Source organism: Neodiprion virginianus, chromosome 3 (genome assembly GCF_021901495.1).
Source record: "Neodiprion virginianus isolate iyNeoVirg1 chromosome 3, iyNeoVirg1.1, whole genome shotgun sequence".
Taxonomy (NCBI): domain Eukaryota; kingdom Metazoa; phylum Arthropoda; class Insecta; order Hymenoptera; family Diprionidae; genus Neodiprion; species Neodiprion virginianus.
Window position 1 is genome coordinate 34,619,155 of NC_060879.1, and position 17,833 is coordinate 34,636,987.

The window sequence follows — 17,833 nt, forward strand, 5'->3', positions numbered from 1 at the left end:
GTAGGTCTTTAGACCTAGGTATGTATGGTTTGCATGCCGACTTATCTTTGCCGAACTTACATCTGCGCAAACAATTTCTTAATCACTAAGTAACCTTCTGTATAGCTACGAAAGCTGTAACGTTTACGAGTATGTCAGCGTTTTTTTTTTTTCTATTTTCAAAATGCAAGATATGAATTCAGACAGCTTTTGTACAGAATAAAGGAACGAGGTATAGCTTTTATACATTCGCTTATAGCTTGTAGTACGATTGTTTGCGAAAATAAGAGGTGATTCTCGTAAAGAAGTTACGTAATGGAATATGAATTAACGTATGATTCCGCGTTCGGAAGGTATTAAACTATGTATGCGTGATATTATAGTTTCAAAGTGCATTTTTCGTTCGACTCTTGACGTCGTCGTTATTGTTTGAATTATTGTATTTCCGAATACGGCGATTCAGATTGTCGACTCTGTATCTGAATACAAGAATGAACTCGCCCCTGGAATCCGCAGGCTCTTGTTTTCTTAGTAAATATTTTTATTAAGGCCCTGGAGGCTTGAATATCTGAATACCAATTGCTTCTGAAACGCTTCGATGCAAAAATATCGAGAAGATTGACGTATATTTATCTTGCTAAAATGTTTAAATTTTCCGGAATCCAAGGCAATCGGTTAACAACGCTGGAAGCGATTTATATTCGCGATTTATATTTCCGATGGAGCGGGGAAAACGGCAAAAGTATATTATCATTGCTCGAGAACCGGGTAGTGGGCTTTAAAATATTTTTCCTACGATCCTGACGGTGTAAAATATGTTATAAAGAAAAACTGTATTCACAGACGCAATTTCAAATAAAAATTTAGATAGTAGGTATATTGAAATACTGTGAAAACGCACGTATTTCAACGAAAAAAAAAACATACACCATTCTTTAATATAAAACTTTATTCGTAATAATAGCAAAAATACAATGTCACAGCTCGTAGATTATAAAATTAAGCGAACATAGTGGAAAAAAAATAATTAATAACCATATTGGATTAATTCACGAATAATGAAATGTCGTGTAATTATTAATCGATTAATTGCGTACCAGTTATCACGCAATCATCACCCTTACAGACTACAGCTTTCTTGAGGCGATTTCTGAACAAATGCCTTCGTCTAGAAGGCATGGTGTACCCAATATTAGTTATTTGGAAAGCGTCCGTTTTCAAATCATACGCCTCGACATAATTCTGTAAAAGAAAGATAAAATTAGCGAACGAATTTACGGAACAGGTACGTGTCACATCATTCTTTCAGTATTCTATATGGATCGAATAATCACATCGTTATCTTCAAAGATACAGAAGAGATTGTCATCCCCGTTCGCCACTCTTCTAATACAGCTGTACGTGTTGTTTTTGCAATCCTGACATTTGCACGCAAAATCCGCGCTGCATATCTGAAAGGGAAAAAAGTAATGGAAATTCTAAAATTGCATAACGAGGTATTACAAGAGATGATAAAAATATAAAATATAGCGATTTACAGCCATGTTTGGATCACTGTCCGTTGGACATCCGGAGGTCTGCGGTTTCTCAGATTTCTCGCCTCTGTATTCGATGAGCAGTGTTCTGTCAGTACGGAGGTAATGACTTAGCAGCGAAGTGCCGTCGGATGATGCATCAGTGCCAGCCATATCTAAAATAGTTGCAAACAGATCCACGCTACTCGCCGGATACTGTACGGTCCCCTTCGAAATCCCTGGACCGCGAATCAGTAAGGGAACTCGAATATCTGTTTCGTACGGCTGACGTTTGTCGAATGGCAGGCTGAATTGTCCTACGGAGAAAATAGAAAAATCGGAAATGTTGTTGAGTGAAGATTTGAAAAGTACGAAAGAAAGAAAAAAGGTAGAAAACTTGAATGTTCTTTTTTTATGCAAAAACGATCACTCGAATCACTATTTGACTTGTTTTATCAAACGATGGAACATTCAAGTGTCCCGGTAATCCTGCCATTTATTCAGACATCGTGTTACACGTGATATTATTTTTCTCACCGACGTGATAACCGTTATCCGATGTGAAAATGATGTAAGTGTCGTTTATCAAGTGACGTTCGAGGAGTGTGTTGTAAACGTTTTGTACCAGGTCATCGACGGCTAATAATGCCTCCCAACGACGTCTGTAGATTTCGTCCAATTTCGGCAAGATAGATTCCGGCAGTGGCGCTCTACCATAGCGTGCCAAAAAATGCTTATCCTGTAGAAAGTTTTGACGTTACGCAATATTCGGCACTATCATTACGTCTGATGATCGACAATTATTTCTGTATATTTTCAAGTGGGATTCATAAACCGAGTGAAATTATACCCTCTGTCGAGGAGTGTTAAAGTTCGGTGTTCGCATGGCTTTCGTCCCTTTAAAGGCGCCATCGTGTCTCGGCGCTGGTGTGAAGGGTGCGTGAGGAGCCGGTGGTGCCAGAACCATGAGAAACTGATGGTCATTATTAGTGTTACGCGTTTTCAAAAATTCCATCGCAAGATTTCCCTGGAAATAGACAGTTTCGTTCAGGTAAGAAGAAAAAGAAAAAGAAAGCCCCCTTGTATTGGATTTGAGCAAAATAACCCCCAACAAATACATAAATATATCGGTAACCGCAGGTGCTTATATAGTCTGAAATACGTATAAATTTCGGATAAACAAATTTGCACTTACGATCACGTCAGTAAGGTAATCTCCGGGTTTATCACCGTACTTTTTTTCGGTACCATTTATGGACAATGTGTAGTCGTAGTATTTCGAATTACCGACCAGTCCAGCCCACCAATCCCACCCCAGTGGAACATGCGATGGCCCGCCTGCTGCCCTGCTTCCATACTGAATCGGTTTTATTGTTAGATGCAAATTTCGCTGGTTCAAAATCGCTACCAAAATTATTGACTTTATTTTTTTGCAGAACCAAACATGTTTCAAGAATGCTTCGAAACTATCGGTTGTATAACAATAATAATGATCATAATAATCTCTACCAACACCCACAGTAGACAATAATGTTTCGCTTTCTTGGTTTTAGCAGCAGTTGAAATAAAAAAAATAAATAAAATAACCGAAAGGTGAGTCATGTTCCAAAAACTATGTGTCTGTATGTATTTCTCACCAGTCAATTGTCCACATCTACGTGTAAATATAATTTTCTTTGTCGAAGACTTCAGTTGACCCGCAGATCGAGTCGCGTTCGAATATATGTATCTCATTTTCAAATTTTTCCTAGTTTTACGATAAACTCGCACAATGTTTTGGTTCGAAGGCAAGGTAGTGTTATAGGTGAGTATCCTTTCTTAGCGCGTTAGGTATTGGATTGATTATTCAACGATTACCTGGTTCAAATATTTTCCAGCATAAAAAGTGGTGTAGGAGGATGAGTCACGTTTTATCTGTTGTGCGAACGTATTCGGCTCTTGGTATTTCTGCCATTCCGGGCTGCTGCATCCACCCGCAATCGAATTGTTGACGGTCAAGTGATTGTGCTGGTATCGACCAGTTAGAATCGACGCTCGATTGGGACAGCAGATCGGTGAGTTAACAAACTAATCAATAATTAATGTAATTTAGACGATTCAACAGTGTTCTCAGTGATCAAAGTGCTAACCCATGTTTATAATTCAATTTCATCCATTCTGAGATATAAATCAGAACCTATGAGTCTATCTAAAGAATAAAATATCCTGTGCATGATTTAGAGCCAGTGCATTTCGGTACTTCAATATCGGTTTGAGAGTAATTTATAGATGACACAGTAGAACAGAGATTTTGACAAGGAATAGCCATAAGACGCCAAGATGTCAGTTTCTTCGGAACTCGGTTGAAAAAGATGTTTGAGGTATGCTTGGTTTCATGAAAATTGCTTGTTGCTTAAAAAATTGAGAATTTATAGAAGGTATGCCAAATGATGTTTCATTATAACTTTCCCCATTCGAAAAACCCGGTGACTTTATATGTCTCGTCAACCGCGATCAACGTTTCTTCTGTCAGGCGACATCTGGTGGAGAAATACAAAATTGGTTGCATATATATGCATATGCCAAGGTACATGCATACATGCAGGTAGCTAAAAATGCAAGCGATCTTTCACTTTTCATACAGCGCTTGGTAAAGGCGGTTACTGCTTCCACAATTCGTTACTACAAATATTTAAACACTTGAATTTCCACAATTGAAAAAACCTAACTGAAAATTTTCGGATGAACCCAAGGAATCTCTGTTTTCATTTTATACAGTGGTACAGAAATCCTTAAGATTCATCTCGAATTTCCTTAAGGCGCCATACTACAGTAAAAATTCTAAATTTTCAGATTTTTTTTTCATTTTCTGTTAGATGTATGTTTTAAGAATGTTCTCTCCAAATTTTCTGAAAAAAATCGTAAAATTGACGGAGATAAGCATTTTCTGTGAAACTGTTTCGAGCACGCCAGCAACTCCATTATATGGAAACTGCCGCTGATATTGTCACTATACTTTACAACTACGGTCATACGGGCCTCGCGAAAGTATTTAAAGTATTAGATGTCAAAATCGGTAAGTTAATAATTTTTGTTTCATGTGTGAATTAGCTATCAGTAAAAATTTGAAAAAAAAATGCAGTTGTCCACCATTTTGTTGATTTTTGAAATACACATTGACTTTTTGCTACGTGGTGCTATAGACGTAGGTATCTAGTTTATATTTATATTTTTTTTATGATTAACGGTATAGTTTAATCGCAGTCAACGGCCGAGCAACAATTTCACCGGAGTGCACTTTTAGGCTGAGAGAGGGGGAGAGGAGGGGGGTAGAGTACCGCATGAGGAATTTACTAAAATAACGGCAATTGATTGTGTAATTTATGCAAAATAATCGGCTGACAACAAGTGTTCGCCATCCCCTGAAAACGACAAACATCGCACAGTATTCCAATTAAAGAAAGAAGCAATTTCGCGTTCATTCGGTCCATGACTGCCTGCAGCGCTTTGTATACCGATAATAATAAATAAAAATTTAAGACAAACAATTTGTCTTACGCGCATCATCCCAGTATATTCATCATGATTATATGAGGGATTCTCCGTCAACTCGGCCACTTTTTTTTCGGCCATCTCAAATCTGCCCTATAATTCCTCATATCAAAGTACTACTACAAGGTACTCTATGTGAATTTTTTCAGACTTTTTAATTCATTATTTGAGAAATTGCCATTTTTTTTCAAATGAATATATCTCGGAAACTTGAAGTAACTGAAAAAAAATGACTCTACATAAAAGTTGTAGTTTTTTGTTAGCTTTCGAGAGGAATTTTTGAAAAAATTTTTATGTTTTGGTAACGCTGATTTTTTACCAAAAAAGGAAGAAATCATTTTTTTTATTCAAAAAGGACCCTTTTTTTTGCTGAAAAATTGCAGTCTTCCAATATGTGTGACAATATCGCCAAAAAATCACCAGAGTGACACGGATCGAGATTCTAGGGTAAAAAAAATGAAGCCACACAAATTAATTTTTTTATACCGGAACCTCGACCGAATTTGTGAGGATCCGTGCCACTTTGGCGATTTTTTGGCGATATTTTCACACATATTGGAAGACTGCAATTTTTTCAGCAAAAAAAAGGGTCCTTTTTGAATAAAAAAAATTATTTCTTCCTTTTTTGGTAAAAAATTAGCGTTACCGGATCGTAAAAATTTTTTCAAAAATTCCTCTCGAAAGCTAACAAAAAACTACAACTTTTATGTAGAGTCATTTTTTTCAGTTACTTCAAGTTTCCGAGATATATTCATTTGAAAAAAAAATGGCAATTTCTCAAATAATGAATTATTTAAGTCTGAAAAAATTCACATAGAGTACCTTTTAGTAGTACTTTGATATGAGGAATTATGGGGCAGATCTGAGATGGTCGAAAAAAAAGTGGCCGAGTTGACGGAGAATCCCTCATATATAGAATGACATATGTAACTTGTTATACGTATATTATACTACACGTAATAAGAAAGCAACGCACCAATTCGGTGATAAATGAGCCAGTTAAGTGGAAATGTTTTATTATATAGCTCGGTTTAAGAGATGAGACGTTGTTCGGTTATATTAAAAAAATACAAATTGCACTTACGCAGTTAGCAAAGACAGCTCCCTGATCTCCAATAAGTTTCTTCGTGTTTCGCAGTGGCGTCTATAATTGTGCAGAAACAAGACAACTGTATTAGTAAATTAAAGAGAATAAAAAGTGAGGCAAATAACCCATTATTTCAAGATAATCGTAACAATTACATTCCTATTCGTACAAATAGGAAAAATTTTTAAATTAATAATAAGAATAACGTGAAATTATAATTTATTACTTACCATTCCACCGATCGTCAAATCCAAATCATCAGCTATGATTAAGACTATATTCGAAGCTGTAATCGCAATCGGTGTACAAACACATATCAACGCAGTGAGTATTGGGATACTCATTATGCAGCTTATCCTTACGTATTTTAACAAAGGAACGATTTGCTCAAAGATATCTCAAACATAAAACAACTGTACTTTTACATAACTTAATAAATTGTGAAGAGTGATAGACATATACCAGTGCCACTGCAACGTTTGCGTTTGAAATTTTATATGAAATGACGCACTTTACGCCGCAATTACGGGTCTACTGCCTACGATGGTGCTTCCCCGTCAATTGTTTCAATTTGAACATAGCATGTTCATAGTCATAAATACAAACAAATATTAAAGAAAGTTGGCCTTAGGAAACAATATGTAACAGTTGAGTAGGTGAGGTGATCGTTGGTGGGTAAATACATACTTACCCTAGGGACTTTCATGTCTTACCAGCCTGTACAGACGCGCTGATAAAACAGAACTCACACACCTGCATATTACAGAACATACTTATGGCCTACTCATCTCTGCTTATGGTATATATCTACGTTTTAAATTTATGCAATGTATTTGTACTCTTCTACCATGCAATACTCATAATAATACCTTGATTATATCCATGCTACTGTATTGTGCTCTTTTGCTGTTGTAAGGGCTGTTTGACCCCAGAGTCTAATAAAACTCTATATCTCTCTGAGATCTCTAGGTATATACGAAAATTGTCAATACTGCTAGCGAAAATGTATACAAACACAATACTCGAGCCTGTCAGAATTTTTTTTAGAAAAATTCTCAATCATATTAAGGAACAAATAACAACATAATTGATGCTGTGGCATTATATCGATTACAGCAAAATTTTTGCAAACGCCTTTCGCCACGTGATCTTGGCTGATACCAGCGCTGCCTGCGACGCCTACATCAAGTCATAAGTTCACAATGGTTTACAATAGCTGCGATTGCGAATGACGAGAGCCTAGTGTATTCCAAAAAATGTGGTACGATTGTTTTTTTGAATTCGTTCCTCTTTTCGCGTAGATAAAAGTAGACAAATTACCACTGCGTGGACAATTCGACTAGTACTCTGAGCAGTCAGTAACTATTTAATTAGCGTACATTTTACGAGATACCTAGGTGCATAGCTACACTAATCTGATTACTTAATTAATTCAAGGCATTTGAGTTATTGCTCAGAATCAAATAAGGCACTGAAAATTTACCTCGAATGACAGATAAATGTGAACATTGTGAAATACATCAATAATTCTGTGGAATCCAGAAATTATTCGTAGCTAAGGAGCTTTCAATTACTACGTGGGCGCTTATCATTGAGGTTAAGGCTAGTGATTCAAAGTATGTCCATGTGATAATTAGTGCGATAGTGAAATCTTCAAAGTAGAAAGTCACGTTTGTCATGGGGAGTAACTTGTGAGGTGAGCTTTGTACGTACGAAATTATTCGTGTGCGTTGTTCGTTTACCGTTCTTCGTTTGTGTCAAAAATTTTGAGAAACCATTGGTTGTGCCCTAAGTAAAAGCTGATTCTACAAGTATTCGCAGGTATACATCCATTACTTTTGCCAACTCATTCTGACTTAGATAAAACTGTCGCGAATATCACGTCCTGCAATTTTGCTGACATATTTTACTACATTTCATTCATATATGCGTACCGACTTTTGATTATCATCTATGTATATACCTACTTCTAATAATAACTTTCTTTGTTAAATAGCTTGAGCCAAAAAATTGTTCAGGCACCAATTTGGCTTGAAATGTTTTTATTTTTTACTATTGTAAAATTCCAAGCATTCTTGTGCCATTTATTGTAATTTCGTAACTGAAAAATACAAATTGAATAATGTCTAACGGGTTAAAAAGGTAAGGGTAATCCTCTCATTGTGACTTGCATGTTGTTCGCTGGTGCTGGTGCTATTTAAACTGGCTGGGATCTGGCTGTAATTGTTATTTTCATTATCACCAGAAGTTGTTGATCTATTTGCAACTCACCACTTCACTAACTCAACAAATAAAGAAACTAACACACGTGTATTATTAGTCTAAGAATAAGGACATATCCGCGTATTGCTTAACTCATTATTTTCACAATACCATGAGATGGTGTTTTTCAATTACTCAAGTGAGTAGCCGTTTAGCTAGATATCTTAGTCGTATGATTATGAGTTTTCGCATTTGTCCACTAACGCTAATTGTTTTTCAACCTTTTGTAATTCATTTATTTCAAATGTTTATCATCTTGCAAACTTTGCTTTCCAAGTTGTGGTTTTACATCCTTGAACTATGTTATATTAGAGATTACGAAAACCTGAAACGACGTGATAAGAACAAGGCTACCATTTTGATGTATTCTAAATGTAGAATCTGACTGATTACTTTAAGCTCACAGCTTATATATTTTTTCATTTGGATAGTACTTTAGAAGTTGAATAAGGAAGTTTAAACATTTTTAGGGTTTTCAATTTAATTGCCATTAGTAAGTTAAAACTAGTCCCAGTTAATATGTCTTCACAGATATCGATACCTTTATGAGATTGAGAAAATGTCGCTATCGTTTGCCAAAAGTCCTTGGACGATGTGATTTGTGCTACTGTGGTTCATTATCTAACTAACATCTCTGAAATAAGTCAGAAAAGAAAATAATTTGAATCAACCAAGTTTTTTCTACAGTTTTCACTAAATCATTCAAATGATTTTCTATTAACTTTGCTTCCAATTCTCATGAATGGCAATTCATACTTTTGAAATATAGTATAATAGTTTTACAAAGGCCTAAAATTTAATCTTGTTTGAGAGAAATTTAAGAAGTTGGGGAAAAGTATTTTTAAATTTTCCATCATTTACTCCTTGCCCGAGTTGTATTTTTTTTCATATCATTTTGTAAACGATCTTATAACAGAATGTTCTTACATTTTAATCGTACCAGATCCTGGTTTCTCAAATTATGAAATACTGTGTATCATAATATGAGTGAAACATTGCTACTAAAATTTGTTAATACGGACATCCTTGGCGTTATTGTTCTAATTTTTTGCTGATCATCCTAATCGGAAAGATAATTTTATTCATTGTCATATGGTTCTTTCTTACAGCCGCAGTTAAATTCATCACAAACCATTGAAAGAACAAAAGTACAGTTTATGGAAAGCAATTGGGTGAATGATTTGTGCGACCAATAATTGCCAATTATTGGTTGTCGACTACTCCTAGCGATGCTATATGACAAGCAAAAGTTCAATATAAAGTAATCGGTTTGTCCAACTTGTCGAACTTACCTTAAACTCCATATAGATTGGCTCTCCGTAATTATCATCCATCTCGTACCAATTGGCTTCTTCATTCCTAAAATAGTTTAAGAAACACGCCGAAGGTACAGATCAGACTCTGTCCCTGGCTTTTGTGGTGATGGTGAGGAAGAGAGTAGGTCGAAAGGCAAACCATACCACATCCACGTCTTCTACTACCACCACGGAGTATTCTGAGAGCAACTTTAATCAACTGAGTAGCGGTGGTTCGTTTAGCAACTCTGCTATCACTTCCTCTCTTCGGCGTATGACGCGCGAACAGCTTAAAGGTTTACTAAGGGATCGAAGGCTACCTGTCTCAGGAAACAAGACAGACATGGTATACAATCCTCGGTCATATAAAAAAAGCAATGCTGCTGCTACTGATTAACGTTATAATACATGACACAGTTTTTGAAAATTGCTTTGGTAATCCTTAAATCTGGACACAAAAAACGCCCTTCCAAAAAATTTCTTTTCCAAGTAAAACTTTGAACGTTTAAGTAAGATTTAATGCAGTAACTTTGCATGTCAAAATTTTTCATCACCAACGGCTTTTCTTCGATAATGTGTATTTGGTACCTATCAGTAGCATCAGTTTACTTTATATGGATTCATGTGATATATTATCATTCATCCCATATGCACTACAGTGGTATTATTTTAATGTTCATTTGCCAGCCTCTTCCTAGAATTGTGTCTCTATTTTAAATTAATCTTGAATCCCAACAATCCAGGGTTTCTCTGAAAATATTTAGAGATCTCTTGACAGATTAAAAACCTGAAAAAGTGTCGTAAATTCAAACTTATTCCATCTAACCAATTTGGCTCATACTGTATGATAACACAAATTTATTTAATTTTTAATTTATTTACATTTATCAACTATTAATAAAACGAAAAAAATCTGTAACTGTATGTCATGCATACATTTACTTAATAATTAAAATTAAAATACTCTGCTTGCCAAAAATATTTTTGTCCAGTTTTTTTTTTTTTTTTTGACAAAATTGACATATTTTAGGAAAAGTCAAACATTCAACCTGTGTGGTCTCTGAATATTTTTTTATCCGGCCCAAATTCTTGGGGAATGAAAATATCTTTGATTATGGTGGAAATTTGAATATTAAAATTTAAAATAGCACCTCTATAGTGAAAATTTGATGATAGAAGCTAACATCTATATTTGGAATTCAAAACAGTTGCATCCAAAATCATGGTTCACGTTGATAGCAAATTTTTTTCACCTTTCACCTAAGCATGAATATTTCTACGACTAGCAGATCATTTCTATAATTAACCAAATAACTCTTTATAGCCTACACGCATTATAAAGACTTGATAATTGCTTGCATGTTTTACTTGTATTCATTATGATCCCGCCATACTAATAAAATAAGTAGTTATTGCTTAATTCATCATTTTTTTTAAACGTAATTTGTTGCTAATGTGTGCTATTTCAGAAATGTATATCTGGGTTTAGGTACTGCTGATAAACACGTGATTTTGTATCATAGACACATGTTGTTAATAGGAGATTCGATGTAACTAAATACCACACTTTGGACACCACACAAATTAGTCAATTACATATTTTCGAACAATTTTAGAGTGTGAAAATCGTCTCTATTTGTTCGTAAATTTATTATGGTCACTATTAATTTAAAACGTGGCTTCAGTCACTAATTGACTTAGTCCAATTTCAATTATTGGTACAACAACAAATAATGATTCGTAGTACGAAATTTAGTATCAGTTTGTAGAATGATAGTAGGGAGACAGTTGCCCCTTGACCCTCCACTAAACAGACTGCCCAATGATAATGAGTCAATGATACACCAGTCAGCCAGTACTCACTGGTCAGTTCTATTCGGTTGCTCGATTTGCTTCACTTTAAATTTAGAGGGGAAATAACAATGGGTAATCGTGAACTGAGGCCATACAAAGACTATCTGGTCATTGATATGAACTTGGCTGAGCTGTTTGAAGTAAATTAGACGTAAATAAACAGTTTTCCTGTACTATATAGTTTTTGTGTTATTCACTCGAAAATGGTCGTTTGTAATATTCCTTTTAAAACTGGATTCTCCACAGACTTTGTAGTTTAAATCAACATTAATTATCGCACGTTATAAATACATGTAGATACAATTTCGATATTTTACAACGCCATATGTTTGAAACGGTAACATAATTAGTTGCGTAAGTGAAGCCAGTTTCAAAGCCAACATTACGACTGTGACACAGGCCTTGAAATCATTGACAAGGATAGTGAGAGTTTGAATACTGAATTATTATGCCCTCACCCAAATAGTTGGAACCTTAGGTCTTATCGTTCGTGTGTTTTAATTAGTTGAACTAAATTTATGTCAGAAATCCTGCTGAGTAATATTTCAGCCATGTCGTAATTCTGCACGTTTTGCAATTTTGTTTGTGCTGACAAGCATAAATTTTCAATTGCAATCACAGTATTGTAATGCCGCACTAAAGTAGCTTTGTTAATTTTGACCTAGCATAGATGTTACTAATAATGGAAAATTCTCTTGTTCAAGTTACAATTTTCGTTGAATCATTCTTGTTTTTAACCATCAGATAAATCGGTTGGGAGCTACAATGTCGGAGAACACATCAGCCGTCAGACGTACTAAGGATACTTCAACTGCTACAAATGGTACTCGACAAAGTACACCGGCAGCAAAGAAATCCTCCCATACTTCACAATCGCATTTGCATTCCAACCAAAACAGTGATTTGGATGTAGATCCCGATAGCTTAACGCTATGGCATCATCCAATAAAAACATTGAACTTTTTTCTACAAGAATTACTTATCAATGTTGTTAGTTTAACAAAAAACACTTTCAAATATAGAAAAACAGTATGGAGTATAATAATGATCGCCGGATTATTTTTACTTTCGAGCAGAGTCTCTGGACCACAACAACAGGTGAGATTATATTTTTGAATATCCATATAACTATGATTAATACCAAAACTTTAGATAATTTTTAATATATTTAGATATTACTAGACCTTTATTAAACAATGAGAACAGAGCATTGAAGTTTCATATTTTCTTCTGCAAAATTCTAGTGTGTAGTTTCGAAACAAAAAAAAGAGCACCACAGACTTATATTAAATAAATAATAGATTTCAATGTAAAAATATATCTATCGTACAAGTGGATCAACCCGAACTTATTTAACCTGGTTACCACAGCTGTTTAAATCCTGGGAGGCCACCGTCGTATGGTGGTTCTACTGGGTAGGACTAGGCGTATTATCGAGCGTTGGCCTGGGAACTGGGCTTCACACTTTTGTCTTGTACTTGGGACCTCACATAGCCTCTGTGACGATGGCAGCTTATGAATGCGGAGGGTTAAATTTTCCCGAGCCTCCTTATCCAGACCAGATCGTGTGTCCATCTACAGTAGATCCAGCATGGACGGCCAGTGTCTTGAATATCATGAGAAAAGTACGCATTGAAGCAATGCTGTGGGGTGCTGGTACAGCTTTGGGGGAATTGCCACCTTATTTTATGGCACGAGCTGCACGACTTAGTCGGCAAAGTGACAAAGATCACGACCAAGGTCAGGATCAAGAAGAGTTGAGAGAACTCGAAGCATTGGAGGCACTGGAAAATGGAGAAAAATGTGTTTCATTGGGAATGCGTGCCAAACTAGCAATGAAACATTTTGTCCAAAAGGCTGGCTTCTTAGGAATACTTGCTTGTGCATCGGTAATTTTACAATACCCAATATCCATTTATTTCACGATAAAAGTGAAACTTGCGATTGTAATTAAATATTTGCATTATAGATACCAAATCCGTTGTTCGATCTTGCCGGATTAACTTGTGGACACTATCTTATTCCATTCTGGACTTTTTTTGGTGCAACACTAGTCGGAAAAGCTGTAGTAAAAATGCACATACAGCAATTAGCAGTAATTGTGGCATTCAACGAGGAACTTTTAGATAAAGTAATTGCTTTGTTAGCAATTATTCCAGTCATTGGCCCAAAGTTTCAAGAACCCTTGAAGCGGTATCTTATTGAACAGAAACAAAAATTGCATGACAAATCCTCTATAGTAAGTATCAAAATAATGATCAATATTATGTTGATTTGGTATCTTATTTTACTTAGATTTCGAATGAATGCAATTTATTTCGGCTATGCGAATACTGTATAATCAATGATTTGCACTTGTAGGAAGGATCTACAACAATTTCTTGGCTCTTTGACAAGTTCGTCATGTTGATGGTGTGCTACTTTCTCGTCACAATTATACATGCTTTGGCACGTAACCACCATCGTCGACGTACAAAGTCGTCAACTGATTAATCTTTAGAAGAAAATTGAACACGGACTGAAAAATAACTCTTAAACGGTGGGAGGTAGCACTGATGGAATAGAAACTTACACCATAGGCAAAGACGTGCATAGATGATTCGAGTATTTTCCAAAAATGAAAAGAAGTACTCGTCGATTATTATGCGCAGAAATGAACACTAACAGATATCATGTGAGATATCATTTCATATTTTGATACCTATGTAGCTAGGGTAGCCAATCTAGGTATACATGTTAGAGCGGATATTAAAAAGAATGGTTTGCTCAATTGGTGTGCTACTAGCAATGAGTGAAGATCATGTTGTTAGTTGGGGCTTATTGTGGTAATACAGAAAGGCAAAATTATTCATTATTTCCTAATTACAAATGTCATTGAGAGGGTGATTTTTTTTTCATAAATAGTACTTTTGGGTTTAAGGTAGTACATATAAGTTGAGCCTGGTACATCAATAGACATGTGCAGCTAAACATGGCATAAAAACTAAGTACATGTCGCAATGGGATGCTTTCTGAACTTACTGAAGCGACACAAAGTCTACTATATGAATTGGTATTTCATTTTTACATTGTCCGTATGCTTATACTGTACCTAATAGCCAATATCACAACAATATAAACTTTCCATTTTTAATGGAAGACTTGTGATTTTCAAGAACTTGATAAATGATGTTATTTAAAGACTTCAATACACTCGTCGCACGTAGTATTTGTGTTGCGTCAAAGTAATCCACATCGACATATAAAGGCCTTGATCATTATAGACATAAGCATAGTTAATTTATGAATTGTAACAGTCCACGGTAATCTTAATGCGTCAATATAGTAATGGAACCGCAGAACCATAGGACAAATCATAAATTGGATTTTTATTTATCCTAAAGCCAGATCCCTACATTTGATGCAGTATTACGCAGTGATTTCATGGTGGGAAAATAAAAGAAAATCAACGGTATTGTGAGTAACAAAATTTTGCGTGCTTGATCTGCAAAAAGTAAGAAGTCATAAAGATACCACTACACTTTTTGTATGAACGCCGGGAATTTCATATATAATAGTTATTTGTAATATAGGCATCTCTGTGTCTAATTCAAATTTTTTTCATAAAATCACAAAAGATTTAAAAATCATTGGGCACACACTCACACTGTATGGGTGAATCGTTATTTTCACCGTGTTCTTGGGCGTAAATGGTAACATCTAAAAGTAAGGAAGCGAAATATGCAATTTGAAAGAAATCTATGAAGACATAGTTAGATAAGAGGCGGATATTGTCTGCCATTTGTATTACTCAAACGATAAAATAGGTCATAGGCTAGGCATTATTATCAAACTACTAGCGAACAATTTACTATCTTAATTTTTAACATGGTGTTGCAGATAGAAAAAATCGAACGTCAGTACCTATTGAAATACATTTTCGATATTTTTTAAAACTACATCCGACCGGAAAAAAAACAATTATAGAATTCCGTAAAAGTGATTTAATTTAAATAGCTACGGGAATCAATTAGGTAATACCATTATGGTGAAGCAATGAATTATGTCGCACCGATTAGAACGGTCAACAAGAAACTAAGAACGTGTTCAGCAGAATGATTGTTAATAAATGACATTCTTCATTAGAATAAAATTTAGTTCCAAAATTACAACTAAATAATGTGTACTGTATCAGGTGATTAGAATATTATTTGATCAACACATATTATTGTTGTTTATATATATTGTTGTTATTATTGATATGTAATTATTATTTATTATTATAGAAATAAGTGGCGTGCTTCCCGAGTAATCTGTGTAATGTAAGTGTGAAATGTCTGGACACATTCGTATGCAATTGAATATGATTAAAAATAAAAGGTATAGTAATTTAAAAAAAAAAGAAAAAAAAACTCAAAACAGACAATCTGTCTAAAACTTTTATTTTTCAAGTTATCATCGACGTACTGCTTCACAGAGTTTGGGGCAAGGAGCATTTGGTGACTCCCTAATTACAAGAGTAGCCATTGCCTACTGTATTGCAAGTTAAAATAAGTAAGTAGTATTTACATTCAACAACAGCTTGTATTATTTTACTAGATTTTACGTTTATTTGGATTTTACAAGATGACTAAGTAGTTGAACTTGGTTCAGCGATAAAGGTGATCTGCTTGAATATTTGCAGCTATTTCAGATTCCCATTTATCTCCATTGTTGAGTAGCTTCTCTTTATTATATAACATTTCTTCGTGAGTTTCAGTGGAGAACTCGAAGTTAGGTCCCTGAAAAAAGAATTAATAATTGAATTTCATTAAATTATAAACGAAGTTCCAGTTAGCAACAGAACGTGTTTAATTTTTTTTTTTTAACAGAATAATGCCTTATTTAATGCCTTCTCTTCGTCTAATACCTTTAAAAAATGCCATATTTTGTATAAAAGTATTAACTTTCTGTGAGAGTGATCAATATTTCGAATCTTAGATGTTGATAGTTCATTTCAACGAAAACTAGTGCGCTCATTTGTTAGCATTAAAGTATGCTTAGGCTGATTTTTGATAGTGTATCAATTTATATCAAGTGTTCATAACCTTAAGCGAAACGAAATGTTACTAAGGCAATCAAAAGTCAAAGAGGTAAGATTTAAAAATATGCCTATTCTTTCATACCTCCACGATGGCATCAACAGGACAAGCTTCCTGGCAGAACCCGCAATAAATGCACTTGGTCATATCTATGTCATAACGAGTTGTGCGTCTAGAACCGTCTGGCCTTTCCTCTGCCTCAATTGTAATTGCCTGAGCTGGACAAATAGCCTCACATAGTTTACATGCGATACATCTTTCTTCGCCTGATGGGTACCTTTACAAAATTTTAGTAATGATAACAACTTGACTAATAACAAGTGATTAAAGCTTGAAATAGTCACCTTCTTAGCGCGTGCTCTCCTCTGAATCTAGGGCTTAAAGGTCCCTTTTCAAAAGGATAATTTATAGTAGCTGGTTCTCTTAGCAAATAAGAAAAAGTGATTCCCATTCCTCGAAAGATTTCTAAGAGGAACATATTGTTCACTGCGCGATCCGTAACATCGTTCCATTCCATCGACTCCTCTGGTGGAGTAACAATGTAGTACTTGTTCCGAATCGAAGGACTGGTAGCAACTGCACAGCGAGCTGCACCCAGAAGCTGCTTACCTAAAATTCAGATATTTTTCAAAAGACGTATGTAAATTTCTTTAGAAGATATTGCCAAATAATAGTAAAATTAGTATTTCATAACGGTTTTGAGGTTATGAACCTATTACACAATAATCTTCACTTTACACAGAACTTGGTTAATGGATTTCGACTTCAAACAAAGGCCATTGGCCAGAACGTAAAATTTTATTCAATGACAATTGTGTTTGCGGGTTTTAATGAAATTATTATTACCAGTCTGTCGAAAGATCTGCACGGTCGCCATGGCCGCTACCTTTTAAAAAAATCTGTGTGCCAATGCGAGTGAAGTTAACAAATTTCATGTGAGTGTTGGTACAACGGCTGGAGGGGCGAAAGAAGAAATACGCATGCATGCGCAATTCGTAGTGCATTCGAAAAATGGAAAGTTCAATTTTATGATTCTATTTGAGGGATAATAAGTTATCAGTTATCACGAAACCACGGTCGGTTTTGGGTAATGTGCTACGCAGTTAACGTTCGAGTAGCATGAAAAAATAATTCACTGTGCATTAAGTGATGGGCCAAGGATAAAATAATGCCCAAATTTTGCGTTCATCTGAGACAACAGTCGGCTCGTAATTATAACGTTGTTTTGCCAGTGCCGTACATATTTATATA

General features: G+C 35.1%; 3 protein-coding genes across 17 annotated transcripts; 1 reads left to right on the forward strand and 2 right to left on the reverse strand.

Annotated features, from left to right (window-relative positions):
- Positions 1–925: 925 nt before the first annotated feature.
- On the reverse strand, positions 926–6,680 carry LOC124300583 (N-acetylglucosamine-6-sulfatase-like). 2 transcript variants are annotated; one of them, XM_046754825.1, is made up of 9 exons: positions 6,342–6,680; positions 6,109–6,168; positions 3,351–3,560; positions 2,689–2,850; positions 2,344–2,520; positions 2,031–2,232; positions 1,518–1,810; positions 1,314–1,430; positions 926–1,221 (listed from the first exon to the last, which is right to left on the reverse strand). In XM_046754825.1, exons 1-9 carry the CDS (start codon positions 6,453–6,455, stop codon positions 1,057–1,059), a joined length of 1,500 nt encoding a protein of 499 aa, XP_046610781.1. In that variant the 5' UTR covers positions 6,456–6,680; the 3' UTR covers positions 926–1,056. The 2 variants fall into 2 exon arrangements, with proteins under 2 accessions (XP_046610781.1, XP_046610782.1); XM_046754826.1 differs by lacking the exon at positions 3,351–3,560.
- A 598-nt stretch (positions 6,681–7,278) lies between these two features.
- Positions 7,279–14,882, forward strand: LOC124300584 (vacuole membrane protein 1-like). Of its 14 annotated transcripts, none has more exons than XM_046754830.1 (7): positions 7,305–7,932; positions 9,483–9,641; positions 9,742–10,014; positions 12,267–12,620; positions 12,893–13,411; positions 13,492–13,761; positions 13,884–14,882. In XM_046754830.1, the coding sequence occupies exons 3-7, from the start codon at positions 9,796–9,798 to the stop codon at positions 14,013–14,015; spliced, it is 1,494 nt and encodes a 497-aa protein (XP_046610786.1). In that variant the 5' UTR covers positions 7,305–7,932; positions 9,483–9,641; positions 9,742–9,795; the 3' UTR covers positions 14,016–14,882. The 14 variants fall into 14 exon arrangements, with proteins under 14 accessions (XP_046610794.1, XP_046610786.1, XP_046610784.1 ...); XM_046754828.1 differs by having other exon boundaries at positions 9,483–9,634; XM_046754827.1 differs by lacking the exon at positions 9,483–9,641.
- Positions 14,883–15,926: 1,044 nt separating this feature from the next.
- LOC124300589 (NADH-ubiquinone oxidoreductase subunit 8) lies at positions 15,927–17,582 on the reverse strand. The gene is made up of 4 exons (XM_046754855.1): positions 17,429–17,582; positions 16,927–17,191; positions 16,667–16,859; positions 15,927–16,282 (listed from the first exon to the last, which is right to left on the reverse strand). The coding sequence occupies exons 1-4, from the start codon at positions 17,457–17,459 to the stop codon at positions 16,151–16,153; spliced, it is 621 nt and encodes a 206-aa protein (XP_046610811.1). The 5' UTR covers positions 17,460–17,582; the 3' UTR covers positions 15,927–16,150.
- Positions 17,583–17,833: the final 251 nt, after the last annotated feature.